Source organism: Telmatherina bonti, assembly GCF_933228915.1.
Source record: "Telmatherina bonti genome assembly, chromosome: 6".
Lineage (NCBI taxonomy): Eukaryota > Metazoa > Chordata > Actinopteri > Atheriniformes > Telmatherinidae > Telmatherina > Telmatherina bonti.
Genome location: NC_136624.1, coordinates 28924607 through 28947229, shown reverse-complemented (window position 1 = coordinate 28947229; position 22623 = coordinate 28924607). Strand labels below are relative to the sequence as shown.

The 22623-nt window shown below is 37.4% G+C and overlaps 3 protein-coding genes across 4 annotated transcripts; 1 reads left to right on the top strand and 2 right to left on the bottom strand.

Annotated features, from left to right (window-relative positions):
• Positions 1–4935: 4935 nt before the first annotated feature.
• On the bottom strand, positions 4936–6216 carry LOC306757684 (putative G-protein coupled receptor; the record flags this gene model as incomplete). Its single annotated transcript, XM_079242807.1, has 1 exon — positions 4936–6216. The coding sequence occupies one exon, from the start codon at positions 6214–6216 to the stop codon at positions 4936–4938; it is 1281 nt and encodes a 426-aa protein (XP_079098933.1).
• Positions 6217–11769: 5553 nt separating this feature from the next.
• On the bottom strand, positions 11770–15194 carry LOC306756718 (uncharacterized protein). The gene is made up of 6 exons (XM_079241552.1): positions 15114–15194; positions 14662–14836; positions 14421–14568; positions 13082–13254; positions 12621–12849; positions 11770–12515 (listed from the first exon to the last, which is right to left on the bottom strand). The coding sequence occupies exons 2-6, from the start codon at positions 14821–14823 to the stop codon at positions 12319–12321; spliced, it is 909 nt and encodes a 302-aa protein (XP_079097678.1). The 5' UTR covers positions 14824–14836; positions 15114–15194; the 3' UTR covers positions 11770–12318.
• Positions 15195–15597: 403 nt separating this feature from the next.
• Positions 15598–21016, top strand: rrp9 (ribosomal RNA processing 9, U3 small nucleolar RNA binding protein). Of its 2 annotated transcripts, none has more exons than XM_079241900.1 (15): positions 15598–15767; positions 15888–15982; positions 16075–16187; positions 16276–16343; positions 16870–16911; positions 17024–17150; positions 17247–17371; positions 17480–17572; positions 17685–17785; positions 17874–18008; positions 18683–18745; positions 18858–19003; positions 19230–19309; positions 19447–19520; positions 20851–21016. In XM_079241900.1, exons 1-15 carry the CDS (start codon positions 15687–15689, stop codon positions 20951–20953), a joined length of 1446 nt encoding a protein of 481 aa, XP_079098026.1. In that variant the 5' UTR covers positions 15598–15686; the 3' UTR covers positions 20954–21016. The 2 variants fall into 2 exon arrangements, with proteins under 2 accessions (XP_079098026.1, XP_079098025.1); XM_079241899.1 differs by having other exon boundaries at positions 18858–19015.
• Positions 21017–22623: the final 1607 nt, after the last annotated feature.

Genomic DNA, 22623 nt, shown 5'->3' with positions numbered 1-22623 from the left:
TGGGGTTCTTTTTTTACATAGCTGATCCGTTTACAGCCTGTGACTTTATAAGGTGGAAATAATTATAAAATCTCTGCAAAGTTACTTTGACATCAGAGGATAAATGCACTGATAATATCCAATGGTTTGTTTTGCTGTTCCTAAAGAATAAAATCCGTTACATCAGACTACAGATACATCACTGTAGCCAACGCAATATTTCAACATCAACTAAAGCTCAGAGCTTCTGTTGCCAACAGCAGCAGCTTATGTGGGACATGACGGGGGTCAGACAGTGTTCTTGCTCAGCACCTGTCAGTCCAGATGTTTTCAGTACAATGGGTCACATAAACTATTTATCACATCTAGCTACCTGTGCTTCAACAAGATGACCAATTTTAGAGCTTCCTGTAATTCACTTTAACATAATAACACAAAACGGAGTGGTGCTAAATCAGTGCTTTTAAGTGCATGACATATATTTCAGGCGGTTCTGATGAGGCTGACGCCATTCAACATAGTAAATTCAAAACAAGCTTTAAAAACCTGCTTAAATCTCAGCAGCTAATTGGTTGACATGGTAAGTGTTTAACAGTTAAACAGTATTATGTTACTGTTTACCTTCTGCCTTATGCCAGGCTAAGAACATCCTGTCAGCTAAGCTACAGTATGTAACTACTGCTGCTACTCCCTAAGCAGGATTATTAAATAAAGGATTTAAATTTATATAATTGTGACACATGTGCCAACTTGCAAGAAAAGTATTTGCAATCAAACTGTTTGCCTTTGATATATTGTCAAAGAACATGTCAAAAATGAATTCAAATCGAAGACCTTTGACCTCAGACCATCAATATACCCTGCACATACAGCTTAAGACTGAAAAGTAAAATGCATATATGAATCTATGAATTCAAAAATAAATAAAAGAATAAGTAAGTGCTTGGAGTAGCACATAAAAAGAAATTAAAAGAAAACAGAAAGTAATACAAAATATGGCAAGAAATATTAAATTATTAATGAAGGAAATAAATTAAATAACTTTTCTCTTTTTTTAAAGATTTAGATAAAAGTTAGAGTACCTGTCAAAAGTTTGGACACACCTTTTCTCAAGATTTATTGGAATAACGTGCCCAAACTTTTGAGCGGTAGTGTGAATTAAAGAGTTTATTAAGGCAAGTTTGCTTCACAGATGTGGGCGAGAGTGAAAGATGAAGGCCTCGCCATTTTGTTTCTGGCTTGACTGGGATCTTCTGGTTTTCTCAGCTTAAGGGAAGAAGAAAAACAGACGGAGAGCAACTCAAAACTGGGATTTTACTTGTTTTCTTGTTCTCTTTACATTTTTAAGGAAGCGGAGTTCAACACAAGGACTAGAAACAGGAGAAGACCTTTTAAAAAAATCTGCTCCTTTTAATCAGCTTAGCTGATCAACTTACCACACAAGCCCGGAAGTGTTGGGGTTTTTTTTAGCCATTTGCGAGACGCTGATAATCTAATTCCTCAAAATGTCAGCATTTCAAATGTGTGCTATTTTCCTGAGTTTTAGTCATAATCAATTTGAAGAATCTGGGTAAGTATTTTCTTTATGAGCTCTGTTAAGATGGCTGAGTTTTATCATTTCTGTTTACATACAATTTGGAGGTCTGATTAAATAATGTCGTTCATTCACTCAGACACCACCATCGATCACATCCTGTCCCTTTGATTCTTCAGGAGTGGTTGTTTCATCATTATTCCTGCGCATCATTCATCAGTCTGAGGAATGATGGAGTGGCTCATTGAGCTTGAATTAAATAGACAGCAGACGGCAAAAAAGAAGAAGAGGAGGAAGATCAGGTCTTCTTAGTAGATTCACCATTTAGCGCAGCCAATAAAAAGTCACACTCAACTAAGATCAAACCATACATTATAATATAGTAGTGGACTAATACTTGATATTCAGTGAGTAGAGGAGAAGTGCTGTTTTGTGTGATTGTCATTGTCTTGAATAAAAATAAGGAGCTGTTGAACTGAGAGGTCCTTCACTTTAATAAGCAATTTGGTAAGTGCAAAATAAATATGAAAAAACACAACATGTGTCAAGTACTCTGGAAGAGGGAGTAAAAAAAATAAGATCTTTTAACTACTTTTGCTTACACTTAACACTCCTCTGTGTATCTTTTTTTTTTTTTTTTGTAAATGCTGTAAACGGAGTGTTTTGGTTTATTTGTATAATAAGTATTTGAGAATGCAAATTCATGGTCAGTTCCTTTAACAGATACTAAAATGTCTGGTTTGAGCATCACACATCTGGAAAAAGATGCGTTGCTTCTTACAGACTATTATCTATCAACACACTATAATATTTAAACCTGTAAGCTTTGAAAACTGTTGTCAGTGCTTAAAACATTTTGCACAAAATTGTATGTCATGTGTACTTGTGTTCATATCTCTGGGTGTTACTGCATGCATAAAAACCTGAAATTGGGTCTCATGTTATATTTGCATACTGTTTGTGTTCGTCAGTAATTGTTCTTTTATTGTGTTTGCCTTGATAACAGCACTTGGCTGCACTTTTATCACAGTTCAACTCATAGATTTTCCACAGCACTTAAACGAATGTGTTTGCAGCCAAATCCATAAAATGACACAGAGTTATCTTGCTTTTCACTTACCTACAGGTCAATAAACAGGATTTCAGTTACTGTATGTATGTGTTGACAAGAAAAGTCTTTCATTGTTGCCTATCAGTGTACAGTTGTCCCCATACTTCCCCATATTTCTGTCTTCATCCCAGCAAAGCAAAGGTTATGCTCACCCAGCTTTAGGTGTAATCACTTTATTTGTTCACGCATTTCTGTCTACATCTCTGGGTGTTTACAGGGTTTGCTCAAATTTAGCTCAGCATGCTCTTTTCATTTGTCAGCTGTTATCAGCATGTCAGCCTGATGTTATCTTTTAAGTCTAATCTGTGTGGGAGAGTGGCGCTTTCTCCCTGCAGCAGCTTCAGCAGTATATTGTGTCATCATTGATTTATCTTTAAAAAACACAAATGATCCATGTGGTTTGATAAGAAGATGCTTCATATCCAGCTGTCTTCGGGGTTCGCTGTGTGGAACACACTGAGTGATACATGTACAAAATAGGAGTTCTTCTACACAGTGTGTGAGCACATATTAAAAACGTATTAGAGACAATCTCTTCATCTGTTGTGAAATGACATTTTCTCTTTATGTAACCATGTGTGAACTGGGCTCAGTCTTAATCACAGGCTTTTCTTAAGTGGACACAAAGGTCAGGACCCAGACAGTCAAAGCTTATCTACACAGAGACAATATGTCCAAAATTATTAAAACTGCAAAGACTTTTAGTTTCCAGATAACTATTTTAAAAATTGCTCATTTCTTGTATTAAAGCTTCACAGCTTCATCCAACCTAAAACCAAATAAGTTTGGACTTTAGATGAATTCAGAAAATATGCGTAGTAATCGTCACCAGCCCAAAGTAAGCTTTATGAAAATCTGGTAGATATTTTAACCTTTTGGCTTTGATTGAGAGAAAAATTCAACTTGATCTTTTTAAGAAACCATGAAATATTCACAAAATGCATGTCTTTGTTTTATGTTCACATCAAGTATGCATCAATCTTATGCCACCCACCACAACACTGAAAATAATTTATTTGAGTGGGAGGTTTTATTCAAGTCTTCTGCATTTTTTCTCTTGCAGAGAATAAGTCAGTAAACAGTAAACTAGGACGAAGAGAAAAGTTAAATGGAAAACAGTTTGTCAGCCATGTGTGGCTCCACTGTCAACCTTAAAAACTTAATATTTATGTATTTAGTGACAGCGGAACAAAAATCCATAATCATTATGAAAGCTATAGTTTCTTTTCCAAAAGCAGGAAAAAAAAACAATAAAAAAAAAAAAAAAAAACTCCTTTTCTGATCAAGTCTGGTTACAGCTTCTGTCAGTCTGTGCTGGTAAAAGCTGAGTGGCACTGATATCAGTAAAACTAGTCCCAAATGCTCCTTTAGGTCTTACAAACTGATACTAAACTGACACTTGGAGTTCATGTGATCGCACATATTTGTTTTATCTCCTCTGTTTCTGTGCTGGTCCTGTGATGGACTGGCGACCTGTCGAGATTTGTTGGAACAGAATTGAAGCAGAGAAACTGCGACATACCTTTCAAAACTAGGCCGTCTAGTTACTCTGAATGTGTGATGGAAAACGTTGCACTGGCATGGTATCAAAACAACAGGAGTTATATGAAGGATACATTGACACAAAACGCAAGATTAACAGAGAGGCTGCCTATTGATGATGAGACCAGGGCGGCCTCAGACGATGTTCCTGTAAGATGAACTATGACTTAGTCAAAGGCTGTAAATTATTATCTCTTTTTTCATAATACAAACAGCAATAAGAAGAGACTCCATTCATGTAACTTATAGTATCATGAACCTTCTTGCTTAGAGATTCCAGAAACTCTGTTTTGTAAAATAGTTTGGAAAAAAAATTGACCCAAATATTTGATTCATTTGCATGAATAAAGTAATCAATATTTATTGCACATTAAATTCATTAATAAATAAATTCTTAAACAGTAAATAATGCTTCTCCTCCTAAATAAATAAAGCTGAAGTCTTGCAGCACATTTGATTGTGTGATACTTGGAGTATTGTGAAGATGAATAGCTCTTGTTCAGAGCGTATTATAAATCCAACCTCTGAAATCTATATTTACATGTAGCTCTGTTAAATGATTCTGTCTTTTCAAGTAAAATCTAATATTCAAGTTCATTACATTTCCTTAAATGAAATATGTTAATTGCAGAACATAACTAAACTTCAGTAGATGGCAAAATCATTTATTTTTACCTAATGTAAAAATTACAGTCATTCTGTGATGTTGTCCCCCATTCAGTCTTAAATTCTGCAGACTGCTAAGTACTGAGGCACAACAGTGAGGTACTTAGTTAAACTCTTCTGGGATCTGCCCTGGTATCCTGAAACTAGTTTGTCCAGTTTGATCCAGAGTACTTCTCGGACTGGAAATGGCAAAGCTAGCACGTGTCTCTATGGTGCAACTGGTCCTGTGGAGGAACTGCAAGAAGTTCTCATGGCCCGAACCCTCATGGCTGGAAGCAGCCAGCATCACTGGCCGAGCTGAGTAGCAGCGCCTGAGCTTACAAAGCTCCTCCCTGATCTGCCTGTTAAGAAGACCATAGAAAAATGGGTTGATAGCAAAGGAGGAATAGGCGAGCCAGGTGACTGCTTCCTCCAGGTCATCAGGGATGTTAGGTGTTGCATCTAGTATCAAATGCAGATGGAAAGCAAAGTAAGGCATCCAGCAGATCAGAAACTGTCCAACAATGACCACAAGAGTGAGAGCAGCTTTACCACCACCAAAAGGCCGGTCACGTGCGATCCTACGAGGAGCGTTGCGAGTTGTGATAATGGTGGTCTGGCTGTTTATGGAGTCCGAGCGATGCTTCAGCTGATGGTTTGTCCAGGAGGGCAAAGGTCCATGCTGCCGGGCTGCCACGCGAGCCACCTTGTACACGTTAAGGTAGACAGCAAAAATCACTGCAGTTGGCAGACAGAAACATGTCAGACTGAAGAGCACGGAGAAAATGCGTCTGTGGTCACTGTTGCTCCAATGACGTGAGCAGTGAGCGGCACTGATGGACCTCAGGCTGCTGGAAGACGGCCATCCAAACACAGTGGACAACCCCAGCACAGCAGATGCCACCCACACCATCACCATGATAGCTGCAGTCAACTTAAGCGTCATCTTGACCTCATAGCGCATGGGATGGACAATGTAGTAGTAACGCTCCACACTGATGGCTGTGATAGTGAATATAGAGGCAGCTATTAGGATCACATTGAGGAAAACGTAGACCTGGCACTCCAGCACGGTGAAAACCACACCAGCAAAGTACGGGGAGCTGGACACAATGCCAAGAGGCATGAGCAAGATGGCACAGAGCAGGTCCACAGCACAGAGGTGACACACAAAGGCAAACTTCCTGAGATGAGGAGCTTTTATGACAACCACCAGAACAGCGGTGTTGGCCAGCAGAGCCAGAACATTCAGGGTGACCATGAAAAACATCCCTGTCAGGTTCTTGAAGCGTGTCTGAGGGCTGGGAAGGGTGCCCAGCTGCCTGCTGGGAAAAGAGGGCACTGGAGCCCATGCAGAGGTGCTGTCATTGTACTGTGGAGTTAAAAAAGTACTGTTTTCCTCCATGACTCATTGTAGTGGTTTCAGAGAACACATCTGTATTCCAGCATCCGCCATCATTCAGCCACAAGACCAAAGGATCTTCATGAAATCAAATTAATAATCTTCACTCCTGTAAAGAGAAAATGAAAGCAATTAAAACACATTGGGTTTTTTTCTAATTCAGTATTGCTGTTTTAGATTTTAATTTGATGAAAACAAATGGTTGCAAACTAATTTATACAGTCAAGAAAAGAATAGTTATGAAATTGTATAATTTATATGGAGTCATTTTCCTTATTCCTTCCAAGAGGCAAATATTCACTTTCCTTTCAGCTCTCTTCCTCCATCCATTGATTCTTTGATTCAAAGTTTGCTTTGTGTTACAAAACAGGTCACTATTTCCAACGTACAGTTTATAGTTCTGTCTTGGGGCCGTTCGACGGTCAGTGAAGACAAAAAAAAAACAAAAAAACAGGCAACTTGGAGGCAGTAAAGGCAAAACAATGAGCTGAAAAGCTCAATAAAGCTGTAGAAAGCTGAGAGCAACTGCAGCTAGGCGATAAGTCTTTTCATCTTCTTCTGTGAGAGCCGGCCTTTTTACAAGCTGCTGTGTGGCCCATAGCTGATATAAAATGTCATACACCAAAATGTTCACTGTGCATTTATGTTTGCAGTAAATAAAATAGTTTGACTGGAACTGACTGAAAAGCCGTATTGAATTCGATGACTCCAGCGTGCAACACAGGTTTTCTGGTAATGTGCAAACTTAAGTCCCAAGCATAGATAACTCTGATGATATCACTATGACATCATGAGACTTCATACAGCTCTTCCAGAGCCACAACATGCACTGTTTATTGAGGAAAACAATTTTTAGGACTTTTTAAACCAATCATTTTTCTGTTATTAGTCACCATCATTCAGACTGTTTTTTTCAAGCATGTTGTAATGAATATCCAGGGATATTCCTTGTACCTTCATGACTTTCAAGGAAAATGATGCAAACTAATCAATAACCCCGTCGCGTTATTTGTGGGAATATTTAAGCAGGGACACACTCTGCCGTCTTAATGAGGGAGAAACATGATCAATAGGAATAATTCATGGAGGACATCGCATCTCTCCTTCATCTATCCACATCCTTTAGAAATGTAAGATAATGAGTGGGTCTGTTTCAGCGCAGCTGCAGGGAACTCATAGCATTGATTAGTATGTGCTTTGTGTCACCCTTCATCGTGTCATCAAAGAGGACACCTTCCTCATTAAATAAGATAAGACACAGCGTGCATGATGGTTAGAAACTATGCTTTTAGTATCAGGTATCACATCTGCATTGTCTTTAATGGGAATCTGTACACATGCCTCTGGTCGCATTCTGCTCATAATCATAATCAGATATGTTATTGTGGTGGGGTTTGTGTCCTAAATACAAGGCCCTGCCTCTGCCAGTGATCCACTGATGCTGTAATCTTCTCTGGTGGACAGCTCTTGGCAGGCCATATTTGTAGTGGGATTTGTCCCCAGAAAAAGGACTAGTACAGGAACATCCTCATATTATGTAAGGGTTTCCTCGTTTTATACATGTTCCGGTTGCAAACCAGCATAGACCACATCCTTCAATTATATTGGTTATTTTCTACCAGAAATAAATTCTTTTGAGAAATACTTGGTGTCCCTTTTTATAGAGAATTTTTAATCCATAACTGAGTTCAGTAAGCCTTTACAAGGAAACTCTGTGTTGCCATCTATTGTGTTATTACTATGTTATAACGAATAAACAACTAAATAAGCTGCATTTAGGTTAAACAGGCACTTCTCTAAATGTACAATTCCATCACGTGAAGGCATTATATTTGTTTTTAAATAAACAAATAATCATAATGATCAAGCTACAGTCAGTTCTTTTTATGAGTGACATATAAAATGACTATTAGTCAGAGACCCTGTCCTGCATTTTCATTAGTGACTATGTGGGTGGAAATTATGCACATGTGTTTTATATTTGGCTGAAAATATAGAAGAGAACAGACTCATAAAATACTGAAAATAAAAAATAAATCACATGTCATTATAAGTGCAAGTCCAGCATAAACAGCCTATGAGTAAAGGTGTTGGCAAAATATGAATTTAATATTATGTTTGAGTTAAATATTGCAAGAAGTGAAGTACTGAATACATTTTTAACTATATATTATGAGTATATCAGCACTGGAACGTCATACATATAATCAACATCTTAAGGAGATGAAGTGGAAGCAGTTTGAAGTACATGGCATGTAAAGTTATCAGATAAAATTAGTGGCACAGACAAAAAAAAAGTCTGAAATGTGCAAAACTTGGGTGGAAGTTAAATACATAACAAGCAAGTTTTAGCTGATCATTTATGGATTGACGGCCTGTCCAGAGTGTCTCCTTCCTCCCACTCCATGACAGCTAAGATAGGCTCTCACACTTCTCTGGAACTTTGATTAAGCAGGTATAAACCTGGATGAATGGTTGAAAGTTTTACTTAAGAAGGTCATCAGTCCCCTTTAAAGTAATCACATGATGACAAAAATCCTTTGGCTTGTTGCCATCCACAGGTAAAACATCTGTTTTGTTTTATTCTAGTTGGGGAGACTCACTATAGTTTCACCATTCCTTTAGAAGGAATAATCTGGCCTGTTCAGTGATTTACATCCTCAATCCCTTGTCTTTTTGCTTTGGTGTGATCTGTAACTATTAGATTATAACAATCTGATAACGCTTTACTTTCAAACTGACATATTCTTTTAATAAATTAACTGATACACTTACCTTTAAATAAAGTTTAAAATAATCCCAGATAGGTTTACCAAACAACAAAGCTGCTCGATTTCACAAAAAATTAGCAGCTCTTACATTTTAAAAGATAGTCTGTGGGTCCTCCAAAAAGTTCTTGTGAAGCTGAAAACTTCCAAAGGCATGGTTATGGCTTGTCTGTAAAAACCTTGAAAAACATCAAACCTAAGTCCCAGATGTTGCTTCCAGGTGACGAAGCAACCTGCTGTCTTGCAGCTTCAGATGATTTCTCAACGCAGTGATCTTCTGAGCCCTGACAGAAAACTCCAGGGAGGGCTGAAACTACTAGAGGGAGGAGTGATGAGCTGTGAGTCGACTGAGACGGATCAGTCAGCTCCAGCGACGGACGGGGGAGGAGTCAGCAGATGATGACTGCACTAACCAGCCACCATCCACTAGCATTAACCATGTACCAAACAGAGCCACTATTACACACACACACACACACAGCACATATGCACACGCATTCAAACTCTTTCATGAGTCAGTAAGTGGCTGTGACTGTCACAGTTATACACTGTGCTTGTTGTTGCACATGGCCTTTTATAAAAAAGACTTTCCCTGTAGCTTTTTAAGTGAATGTATACTCTTACGAGCCACTTTATTAGGTACAGCTTGCTAGTACCAGCTTGGACCCCTTTTGCCTCCAGAACTGCTTTCATTTTTGTGGCATAGATTCAAAAAGATATTGAAAACACTCAGAGATGGCATCACACAGTCGTTGCAGATTTGTTGGTTTCACATCCTGACATCCTCCAGTTTCACCACATCCAAAAGGTGCTTTATTTGATGATACTCTGATGACTGTGACTCATAGCCACATTCAAGAAACCAGTCTGAAATTATTTGAGCTTTGTGACAGGGTGGATAACCCTGCTGGTACAAGCCAGCAAGACAATGTTTACACTGTGTCATAAAAGGATGGACATGGTTAGCAACATGCTCAGGTAGGCTTTTGTGTTTAAATGATGCTCAGTTATAGTACTAAAGGGTTCAAAGTGTGCCAAGAAAATATCTTCCTCACTATTACACTACCACCAGCAGCAACCTCATGGCGCATGGGATTGATAATGTGAACAGGCCAGTAGCCTGACCTGCTAAATTCTTACCCTAAAATCTGAATGTTGCTGGTGAACTCAAGACTTGTGAGACAAGGTATCAGTTTTATAATCTTCCACTGTGTGATTTTGGTGAACCTATGAGTGTTGTAGCGTGTCTCCGGTTCTGAGCTGACAGAAATGCCTTCTGATGTGCTTTTCTGCTCCTGCGGCAGTTTCAACGTTCAACATGCTGTGAGTTTAGAGATTGTTCTGCATAACATAATTATAAAAAGTGGTGATCCGAGTTACCGTTGCCTTTTTAACATCTCTACCTAGTCTATCCATTCTCCTCTGACATCAACAAAGTATATTCATCCAGGTGACTGTTGCTCAGAAACTGCATCTAACAATTATTTTAATAGTCGACTAATATGTAAATAATTTTTTCAATTAGTCAAGTAGTCATGATTATTTCTGTCACACCCACCATCTGGGCTTCCAGTTGACGCACCTTTCTTTGACAGGCTCCAGTATGTTTTACCCCACTCTCTTCATTTGCATCATATGAATGTCACCCTGATTTCCAGTCAATCACAACATAATGTCCTTTAATAAGTTAAAAGAATGAATCCTGAACCAGTTGAATAATATATATAAGCTTAACAGCTTACTACTAATTTATTTTGTAACATTCCAACTTAGCTATAGCGTCATATTCAAACTATACAGAAATTGTCTCAAAAGATAAACAAAATAAATAAAATATTTTCACATCTTAATGTTCATTGAATTGATTATTTACATCTTGAAAAAGCCATGTTTTGTAAGGTAAACAAGGGTCAGAATCCTTTAAAAAATTCCTGAATCCAAATGGTGATCCGGATTATCAGCAAAATTAAATCACTTCTTTCTTTTCACGTTTCCAATAACTCCTGAAAATTTCATGAAAATCTATCCATAACTTTTTGAGTTATCTTGAACACAAACAAACAGATCAACACCGGTAAAAACATAACTTCTGTGTTCTTCATGTTTACACAAAGACGCTGCACAAAATGACAATACTGCCCCCAGTACTTCCTGTGGTGCTTTCCGTCATTTGCTTGGTGTTTAGAGTTCCTTTACAGTCTGAAAAGCCGTGGTTGGTAAATGGAGTTAAGCTGCTTGGTGCAGTGTTTTATTAGCAAAGTCGTTATGGACGTTTATAACACGACGCGTCAAGAATGAAATTTCTCTGACCATCCTGACTGACACCAACAACCATACCTCGTTCAGTCTATGAAAAGTCCCTTTTCCTCCTCATTCTGATTCTCAGTTCAAACTTCCACAAGTCATCTTGACAATGTCCATTCATCCATCCATTCATTTAATATACCAGCTCAGCTCAATTCAGGCTCACTGGAGCCTATCCCAGCTGCTGTCAGGCGAGAAGTGGGGTGCAACCTGAATGGGTCACCATTCGTTACAGAAACCAAAGCAGAGAAAATGATCTCTCAAGCTCACACTCCCCCCTGGCCTTTTGGAGTCACTTATTAACCAAAACTGGATTATTTTGGATAATGGGAGACAGTCAGAACAAGTGTAAAGGCCACAGCCATCTTGATTTCACAACCTAGAAGAAGCAGCAGTGGTTAGAAGATAAAGCAAGACTGACACCTGTTGGTTGTAGAACAAAATTATACTCCAAACTCTTCTTTGCTGTGAAAAAAACTAAAAATCTCAGTTCCAAAACTTTATTATCTCCTACATAGTGAAGTACAACAAAGATATGAAAAACAGATCATCTGGAAGAAAAATGAATCACTTACAACATATTGTAAAACTGCAACTAAGCTATCTAGAAATACAGAATTGTTTGTTATATTGCAAAGTTTGTGATCTACAGTAACATTTCCAAACCTAATTGTACACATAAAGTCCATCTGAATGGATCCTGAAAGACTGCCTGGACAGACCGATTATTTAGTCACAATCACTTACAATAAGAACACTGTAATAAGAACACTTGTGTTTAGTATTAAAAAAGAAACATCATGTTTTACAGTCTTATTGAAGGCCTAGCTTTGGTCGCCTTGTTACACTTGTCAAACAAATAACAGGCAACAAGCCGTCAAGAGAGAAAAAATAAGAGTTCTACACAGTGTTGGGGGGGGGGGGGGGACGGGACAACTGACTTAAAGCAGCTGATTTCAATGCAGAAGAAACTCCATATAGTTTTTTTTAAAAGGCAACCTGTCACATCTTAAATTAAACAGCACTGCTAGAACTAAGAGTCGTTTGGCACTGGCTCACTTTCAGACAGGAGGGAAGCATCTTGGTAAAAGGTCTGATCAGCTACTGGTCTGTTTTCAGTTTTAACCAAGCCCAGTCTCTTCTTCAGTAGCTTGTCCTCATTGTTCAACTTGGTGCGGATTGCAGTTTTTATTTGGCTGCTGTCAACACCAAATTTTTCTGCAACATGATCTGAAGAAGAAGAAAAAAAAACAGACATTGTTGAGACATTTGTGGAAAACTGGCAGGTAAAAGTGTTAAATTAGTACTGATAAAAGAAAATAAACTTTATCTGACCCATTACGCTTTTCAAAATCTCAGGTGGGAGTGGGGGCTTGTGGCAATCCTCGCCAGTGAAGGTGTTCTTCCGGCCCTGCAGACAGTGTGTACCCAAAGTGTCTCTGTCGAAAAGTATCATCAGCAATGCCGAAACATATTTCTTGAAGTCTGAGATTTCTGCAACTCGCTCATAGAGGCTTTTTGGCACCCGAAGATTCTCAGATAAATACAAGAAATTATGATCGTCCTGAAAAAACATAAAGGAAAAACACAAGTTTCAGAAATGCTTTTAGAAAAACATTAACAGCTGAATCAGACAGTAATATTTTCATGAAGGTGTCTGCTAATGGTGAAAGTTGGCTTAAAGCAACGAACACCTTGATAAAAAGCACTTATATTGTTCTTCTGCGATAACATAAAAAGAAAAAAATTGCACCATCTTCCTCCAACTGCAATATTCAGGTGGTAGGAGCGCTTACCTCGTCTACATCATGCACTGCTCTCAACTGCATCTCAGGCTCAGTCAGGAAAGTGATGCTTTCGTCAGGGTTTTGTGATACAACCGATGCCTCGCTCCCGTGGAGCACATGATCCAGAGTGACTCGAAGTTCATGGGCTGTGTGTCTCATCTGCATCATGAGGGTATTCATCTCTGCAAAAAGTGTCCCGTCAATTAGATTAAACCCAAACAAAAAAACAGTTCAGTTATTTGATGTTATGTCTGAAGTATAACCAGTGTTTACAAAAATTTCAAATCACTGCCTTTGGCCAAAATGTTTAACTTGGTAACAAAATAATCCATCCCTTCACAATGGAGTGTGTATTCTCTTATCTACACTTAATGTCAGTGATTTTAACTGGTTTTGGAACATGACATCCGTCTTTCTCTTAACTGGTAAACCACTGACAAACAGCTCTCTGTTTGAGCCGAGCTAAATAATTACTTGTTACTTTACTACTTACTTGATTAATTACTTAAATTAAATTATTATTACATGGTTGTATACTTACAGATGCAAAAAAAAGGGTGAGTCCTTTGGTTTTTATCATTTCTGTGTTGATTTCTTTAAAATGTCAATTCATTTGTGTGGCTTTTTTCTTTGTTTTCCTTTCCACTGACACAATTCTTATTACTTTTTTTTTTTTTTTTAGCAATTTTTTGCATCTCACTAATATAGTCTCATTATCATTATACACTGATTAGATCCTGTCTTTTTGTGTATAGATGAATGTCCAGGTCTTTACAAAAAGGTTTTAGCAGTCTTTTATAGCTTTGTTAGTCTCTTTAATGTTTGATTTTTTTTAAAAAACTAACTAAAAATAAAAACAATCTAAATAAATACCAACTCATCTATCTTTAGTAATACAGACTTCTGTCAGTCACTTGATTTGTCAGTTTTTATTTAAAGCGAAGGGAAGCCCAAAAATCCACACTTTTACTCATTTTTTTCGCTGAGGGACTGATTCCATGTAGCTTTTGGAGAAATTTTAGAAAGTTAACTTTATTAGTCCAGACTGGACTCTGGTTATCTTTTTGTGTTTCAATGAAGACATTCAACTTCTGACTTAAACTTTTATCTCATAGAAGTTTAATAAGCCAGTGTTTGTCTACAACTTTTAAACAGTTGTTTAACTCAGTTTCTTTTGAATTTGTGCAATTTAAAAAATGTTTTTTTTTTTTCTTTTTTTGTTATTCTATTACATCAAAGATGTCACCCACAACTACAGTTGTGCTTAGGCTTTAACCAGGATTATTGTGAACATTTCAGGATTTTTTTAAAAAACACATTCATATTAATCGCAAGCATTTCCACCCACCTTTGAGTTCCCTCAGTTCCCTCTCTGCCAAAATCCTACATCTGCGTTCATATTTCAGTTGCGCCTGAAGTTGCTCTATTTTCATCAGAAGGCTGATGGTGTCTGTCCTGATGCCTGGATTTTCCTCATCAAAGTCAATAATTTCAGGCTGCCAAATGAGAAAACATTAGAAAATGAAATACTTTTTTTAATGCACAAAACAGCAGCAGCAGCCTTGTTTTCTTGCGAAACAGTTCATCACCTCGTTGTTGGGAAGAGGTGAGGGGTTGGAATCATCTGCCACCCTGTATTTATCTTCCTCTGACCCACAGTGAAACCCATGCACGTCTGAAACGCTTCCGATCTTGATCACCTTCACTTGTGGGTCCATTGGATTTGTTTCCGAGTTTCTCTTTGGCGGCATGACAGAATACAACCTGGAAAGAGAACAAGAAGCGCAGTATTTATCACCTTTGCTTTTCTGAGCAAGCTGGTGTCAGTCAAACTTTTTTCAGCAATTTAGTCATGCTGTCTTTCAACTCAATGCCAAGCTAGATGGAAAAGTAATTTTTTTTGTAGTTGCAAAGCACACCCTCCCCCCGTTTGCCTCCTCATCCACTACGTAATCGTCACAAGCAGCTGGAGCTACAGAGTCCTACTAACTGTCCATCAATGCATCATTTGATATTTAATGTTAGTTCAAACGAACCTCACCTGACTGTCAGTGGTGCCTTCAATTATAATATATGAACACAATGACTGAAGACAAAGGCAACGCAGTACATGAAAATACTGCGTAGTAGAGGAAGTAGTAGTACTACTCTCAGTATTGCAGTATATGGGTCCTGATCCAATCAAGGATATTTTTTAACAATCGCGCAAAGCTTTTCGCGTTACATATACGTTAAATAGCGACATCACATTTATCTTTTATTATGTATAACATTCATGTGTGTAAAACTCTTGTGCAGTGAAATCTATATTTTCTTACAAGTAACTGCGGAACAAAGTCGAAAAAACGTATTCCCCGAGGGAAGTATTTCTTCCCAGTACAATTTCCTGTGTGCCATATGCTTGTAATTTGACCAATGAACATTCGTTGTTTCGGAAAAAGGTGGGGCGTTTGAGAAATGACGGTACTGTGAGCCAATCAGTGAGCACCCAAACCGAGCTAATTTTCAGTTTGGTTGCAGTTTAGCCATGTGGGTTTCATGTAGCCTTGCCGGTGTGAGAATAGTGATTGTATAGTTATTGTATATGTCTTAACTGCGCTTGCCACGCATCACCATGTCTTCATTCTTTATAAAAGCCAAAGCAAAGCCCAAAATAACGAAAAAGGGGAAAAATACAGTTGTGCCAAAACGAAAGGTAAGTGAACTAGAAAGCATGCTAAAACGCGTTAGCTTCCCAACAGCCTGTCTCACTTATGTCTTAATGTACATACTCACAAAGCGTCTTTAGAAATCACTGGGTTTCCTTCTGGTGTAGGAGGATGTAGGCTCAGATGCAAAGAGCAAAATACGTGCAAAGAAAGTCAACAGCAAATACGATGAAGAGATATCGAGTGACTCCGATACGGAAAAGTGAGTTTATAGTGTGTGTTTTCAGTTTACACGTTATGTAATCAGTAAAAGTAGTGATCTGATATAACCATGTTTTGTTTGTTTGTTTTCAGTCCTTTTGTGTCTAAGAAGAGGCAGGCCAGTGAGGACATCAATTACGAAGAAACTCCACAGGAGAAGAAGCTTAGATTAGCTAAACTTTATCTCGACCAGTTAAAGGAAGATGGTAAAAATGGCTTAACATGTACACAGGTTGAACATGTAACACTGACATCTGTGCCATAAAATGTTTAACACGGGTTTGTTCTCATCAGAGGAAAAGAAAGCCGAAGATGCTTCTTTTGAGACTCATCTGATTGCAGGAAGACTCCAAGAAGAAGTGGTAAGAAGTGGTTTCCTGGGTGTAGATGAGGGTGCACCGAAAAGATATTTAACATTTCTCTTGTAACATAGTCCTCTTGCTAACAGTTTAGTTTCCGTTATTTTTTTAAAGAAGCTTAATCACAAACTTCTTTGTATAGCTGTTTGTGATCTTTAAATGTTTAGTCTATGACTAATTACACTAAAGGAACTACACTATAGGTTAAATGCCTTTTTTCTATATACTGCAAGATTAGGACATAAATAGTACAAATTAATAGAAAATACCAGTACCACCATTATTTTAATAAGAAATGGGATAATCTTTTGCCATATTGGCCATTCTTACTTGAATTGCACATAGACCTCATCATTATTACTATTTAACACATCTTGTCATTGGAGAGAAAAAAAAATAATTAACTCTGAAAAGCACAGCATATGTTATTTCCTCCCCTGCTACTGTGAGTGTATATATATGTTCAGGTAATCAGACTTGTTCTGTGTCTAAACTTTGATTTTTCTATGTAATTTTTTTCCCTTCTCAGCTTGAACAGAAAGGAAAGCTCCAACGACTTATTGCCAAGGATGTAAGTGTTACAGATTTCATTCCTTCACTCTTGCAGTCTATACGATGTCCTTGTAAGGGAAAACGTTGCTAATAAGGTACAGTTTTCATTAAGTTTTCTCTCTGTCTTTTAGCTCCTGCCCCCAGAAACTTCAGAGATCAGGGTGTTAAGAGGACACAAGCTCCCAATCACCTGTCTGGTCATCACGCCTGATGACCGTTGCATCTTTTCTGCTGCCAAAGACTGCTCTATCATTAAATGTTAGAAACAGTGTTGTCCTCCAAGCCATTTTTAAAGTAGCGTTCAGAGAAACCTATTTGCAAAGCCGTTACTAAGTTTTTGTGTTATGTACTCAGGGGATTTTGAGAGTGGTAAAAAATTGCACACAATACCAGGAGGAAGGAAGGGTACAGAAGAACGCCATGTTGGACATACGGCTCACATCTTGTGCATGGCCATATCATCAGATGGCAAATATTTGGTGAGTCAAGATGTTTTCCACATTAATTCCTGCTTTTGTCATTTGAAAGAAATTTTGAGTTGTCAATGTTAAGTGCAATGATTGTATCTTTATTTCATATCATTTCAGGCCACTGGAGACATGAACAAGCTGATAATGATTTGGGAAGCAGAAACATGTAAACATCTTTATAAATTTACAGGACACAAAGGCCCTGTGTCGGTACGTGTTAATTCTTTATTTAACGCTTAAATACTAGCAACTATGTTTTATATACTAATAGACAAGTCGATGTTACTCCTGAGATGAGTCTCATTCTTTTTTTCTTTTTAAGGGACTTTCATTCAGGAGGGGAACTCATGATCTGTACAGTGCCTCTCATGACCGCTCTGTCAAGGTGTGGAATGTAGATGAGAACGCATATGTGGAAACACTGTAAGTAAATCTTTTTTTTTGGTCATTTTTCACTTTCCAAAACCATTCTTTTGTTGTTAAAATTACCCTGTTACATTGAATCTGTTAGCTTTGGCCATCAAGATGCTATCACAGGACTGGACAGTCTGAGCCGTGAGCGCTGTGTGACTGCAGGGGGACGGGACGGTACTGTGAGAGTGTGGAAGATAGCTGAGGAGTCTCAGCTGGTGTTTCACGGACACAAGTGAGTCTGTTTTAAATCTGTAGTTTGTGTTGCTGTATTTTTTGGGGGGGAAAGTTAAGAGTCCAGATGAAAATTATGTTAATTAAAAATAATGTTATTAATTAATTTTTTGATTATTTTGAAAGATAGTTATTAATTTACACAATGAGTTTTTGTATGTATTTTAAACTTTTTGGGCCAATTCTCAGTTGATTTTAAGTTAAACACAAACATGAAAATACTGTAAACTATTTAATGGAATAATTTCTTTTTAGGCAGTAAAAGCACAGATTAACTATGCTTTATTAAAATTGATTAAGTGACTAAATAAAAGCATTGTTACTTAGAGGTTATTATTCATAAAATCCTGTTAAATTGCTTCTTAATGGAAAACGTGTTCACTGGGTGAGATGATGGCTGGATAGATAGGTAGGTAGGTAGGTAGATTTGTATTGTAGCATTGAGTTTTAAAATCTTACGATTCAATGTTTTCTCAGTGCATCTAAAAGGTCATGTTAGACATGCACATCACTCTGTGCTAACAATCTGATGTTTCCTTCGACAGTCATAATTTGATGGTAAAATTAAATTCTGATAAACATTAAATCCTCAATAACAACTGTTTATATTACAGACTTGTCTTTTTTAATATGAGGATGGTAATGATTGTTACTTTGTCTTTATTTGTCCTGTAGAGGATCAATTGACTGCATTCAGCTCATAAACGAGGAGCACATGATATCAGGAGCAGAAGATGGGTGAGAGTTGCCATTTTTACATTCATTTGGTTTCATTTTGTATTATTTATAGGAAATTGTTTCACTAGCAGATTTAATTTGTTTTTCTACGCCTCCTTTGTCTCAACATCAGCTCAGTGTCTCTTTGGAGTGTCAACAAGAAGAAGCCTCTGAGCACGGTGCAGCAGGCTCATGGTTGCCATGGTGATGTCGGGCTAGAGCAGCCTCATTGGGTGGCCTCGGTAGCGGCCCTTCAGAACTCTGATATTGTTGCCTCAGGTGCATCCGGCTGTGAGAGTCCTATTCATTAGCTTTTTAATAACAGACATGATTATATTGAGATCATACTTCCAGTAAACCATTTCAGAGTTGTCGTGTAGAAACAAGTTTACTGAATTCAAGTTTGACATTTAGCTGTGATTTAAGTTTTTCACATAAACAGTTGATTTTAATGTTTAATTAGAGGTGTTAGGTGAATTTAGCTAACAGTTATTCTTCTGTTCAGGCTCTCACAACTCACAGGTAAATGTGTGGAAGTGTGGCCAGAATTATCGTGGACTGGAGCTTTTGTTCAGCATACCAGTGGTAAGCTCCTTCAAGTGGCTTCTCCCATTAAAAAAAAAAAAAAGTAGCACAAGACGTTATTTAACAAATAGTAAATATTAGAATGTTTCTGCTGCAACATTTTTATGTATATTCTTTTCTTTTGTCTTCTCTTCCAGTCTGGATTCGTGAACAGCCTAAAGTTTTCAAGCTCTGGTCAGTTCTTGGTGGCTGGAGTTGGACAGGAGCACAGGTAGGACTAATACCCAGTTTCCATAGAAACAGTCCACAGAGTTGCCAAATGAAGGCCACTTCAGGTTCATGCTGCATTGATGGAGACCTCCACTAGGTGGCAGTATTATTCCATCCCAGGCACAAATGAAAATCCATTTTTAACTGTTTTTGTTTTATATAGATTTTTTTTTTAAGAAAAGAAATGGATCACGAGAGAAAATGAAAGCTGATTAGAGAAAATCTGTGAATATTCTGTTAGATAATATTGCATTTATCAACCTGTCTGAGACATGGGCTTGAGATCAGTCACATGGTAAATGGATTGTACTTACATGGTGCATTAGTCATTTTAACCACTCAAAACATTCTTACACTGCATATCATATTCACCCATTCACACTCACACACTCATACAGAACTTCCAAGAAGTTATCTGTAAAATCTTTTTTTTCTTCAGTCACACACACTAATCCGCACATGATAGACAATTTGAGTATGTTGCCTTTGATACGTATAGTCTGGAGAAGCTGGGATCGAACCAGCAGCCTTTCATTGAACAGACACTCTTGTTTGTGACATTAACTAAAAAATGGTACTAATGGTTGTTTTGAACAAACTCTTAGATTGTTGCTTATAGACATTTTAATGAAAGTTTTATAACAAAGAATTCCTTTCTGCAAAGAAGCAACTAAGAACCAAAACAACAATCTGCAGACCAGAAAGCAGTGAAGTCTTGTTATGTGTATGTTGTAGTAACGTGGTTTTCAGTCAAGCCTGACTCATCAAAGAGGCAGATGTCCTGTTTGCAGGCCTTTTACTTGCCACATGTTGCCACATTACCTATTTGAATTGTTATTCTGTATTGATTAGTGTAGCGTATAGCTTTAAAATCTGAGCAAAGAAATTTAAGTTGATAAAAAAATTTCAACTTATTGAATTGGGGGGGGGGGGGGTAGGTACTGTACCAAGTGATTATTGATGAGAGTTTTCACTGTAAATAAACAGGGCTGAAATGAATTCAAGGGGTTTTCAGCAACAGGTACAATACCATCATCACTGTGGAGTGCATCCATGTTGGACATTCAGATCCAGTGTTTTGTTTTTGTTTTGTTTGTTTGTTTTTATCTCAGTGGCTTTTCAAAAAGCAGTATGTCGTGATTTATTACATTACTAAGCTTTCTTTGTTTTGCAAGATTGGAAATGAAAAGATTTGAAGTCAGGGAGCTTTGATTTAATCCTCTAGAAGCTTTGGGTTTGAGTGAATAACCTTACAGGTAAACTGGTACATCATATACACAAACCTGATGATGACATTTCATCTCCTCTAATAGCTTTTATTATGTTTCCAGGTTGGGACGATGGTGGCGACTTAAAGAGTCCAAAAATGGGATCTTTATCATTCCACTTAAAAGGAAACCTTCTAATCCAGAAGAAGCAAAGATGGCCAATTAATTAATTTTATTTGTACTTTTTTTTTCTTTTTTTTTTGTAAATAAAAAAATATAAATACTTGCAGTGTATTGCCTTTATTTTTTTTCTTTTAAGTTCTTACTATTAAAAACACAGAGCGTGCAGGCACTGGCTTGGGCTCCCCTGTGGCCATTGTTTTTATAGAAGTGCTTTTACAGCTTAAAATGAAGGAATCAAAGCATTGTGGTTGAGGTGGGCAGTAGTCTGCATTGTAGGAGTAAGACCAAGAGTCCTTCTATTTAAAATTTCACTCTGTTCAATTCTGTCATGGTTGCCTATCTAGTAAAGCCATATTTTTCTGCGACTATTGTGAAACAAGTGGTGGTGTAACTGTGATTGAACTGCAGATTTCTGTAAATTTGCATGTAACTCCTGAATTGAAGCAGGTAGAAATTGGGAGCTGTTAAACAGAATCTAGAATAAACCAACCTCAAGTAATGGTTTCTTATGGAAACTGCACTCAACTAGCCAACAAAGTTATATCATATGTTCGACTTTTTTATTTGGGTATTCTGTTAAAAAGACTAAAATGAAGCAGTCTGAAGATGTTTTGCAATTAAACAGTTTTTTTTTTTAAAAAATCTTATTGACTGGACTTCAGGAAAATACTGCGTCAGATTAACAACACATGGCATATTATTTGTCGCATAGAATCTAAGTTACAATTCTTAAGTGGTTTTAAAAACAGTACTCTCCATGGTTGAGTAATTAGAATTACCTCTAGCAGAAGGTGTTTGTTGTCAGCATTTTCTGGTGTCAGTCTCACATCCTTTAGAAAGCAAGTCAGTTCGCTCCTCTTCAGGGTTGTTTCACTTCTTTAAGGTTTGTATGCATCGGTGCATTCACAGCTCTCCAGATTCTTGACTATATTTCAGTTGTGTCGTGTGTTATCTCAAAACCTGGATTTTTTTTTGATTTTTTTTTTTTATTCCAGTCATTTTGTCCTATCATTGTCCACCTTGTTCAATCAGATGCAAATGTAAGCTGAACTGCCATGATTTGTTTTTCTTTCTCCACTTTTGTTTTTTATTCATACTTTCTAGTTGTTTTAATTTAATGGTCTACCATTTTCTACCTGTACTATAATAAACCATGAACTCCAACATTAAACTTTATCATAAAGTTAACCAAAATATGCAGAATATGAGCTGCATGTTTTCAGTTTGTGAGAACTGCAGTCTGGCCTCAACCTAAACTGGAAGTGTCCACCTCACTGTAGATTAGTGACTGTCCAAAAAAAATGTTTTTTTGTTTGGACATAGTTGTATAATCCTCACCTGATCAATGGACAGCAACAGCTACTTCTGAGAGATCAGATTGCTGATGTCTTTCCTCTGTGGCATTGTGTTAACACACACCTGACTGCACCAGACCAGAAACCAGAGGACTTTACAGTTGATGAATTAATCAAATGCATTTGATTTCTATTATCTTACCAGTTTCTTTCAATTCTAGTAAAAGAAGAAAATGTTTGCCCTGAGTGTTTTTATACACTCTGCTCCTGAATGTTCGCTGATTGTTCAGTAAATAATCACATAGTGCAACATTTATTTTTCATTTGTGGTTATATTACTTTAAAAGCTTAACAAAAAACCACATTATTTTGTTGTTGCTTTTGTGGATTTGTAAAACCTAAGAAACCAAAAGATCTA

What these genes read in the sequence shown, in the direction of transcription:
- LOC306756718 (XM_079241552.1), bottom strand. Translation starts at nt 14,823, where the DNA reads ATGCCGCCAAAGAGAAACTCGGAAACAAATCCAATGGACCCACAAGTG. An exon ending in GGAACTGAGGGAACTCAAAG is followed by an intron (nt 13,255 to 14,420) that starts GTGGGTGGAAAT and finishes CACTTTTTGCAG; the next exon opens with AGATGAATACCCTCATGATG. An exon ending in GATTTTGAAAAGCGTAATGG is followed by an intron (nt 12,516 to 12,620) that starts GTCAGATAAAGT and finishes CTTCTTCTTCAG; the next exon opens with ATCATGTTGCAGAAAAATTT.
- rrp9 (XM_079241899.1), top strand. Translation starts at nt 15,687, where the DNA reads ATGTCTTCATTCTTTATAAAAGCCAAAGCAAAGCCCAAAATAACGAAA. An exon ending in AGTGACTCCGATACGGAAAA is followed by an intron (nt 15,983 to 16,074) that starts GTGAGTTTATAG and finishes GTTTGTTTTCAG; the next exon opens with TCCTTTTGTGTCTAAGAAGA. An exon ending in CGACCAGTTAAAGGAAGATG is followed by an intron (nt 16,188 to 16,275) that starts GTAAAAATGGCT and finishes TGTTCTCATCAG; the next exon opens with AGGAAAAGAAAGCCGAAGAT.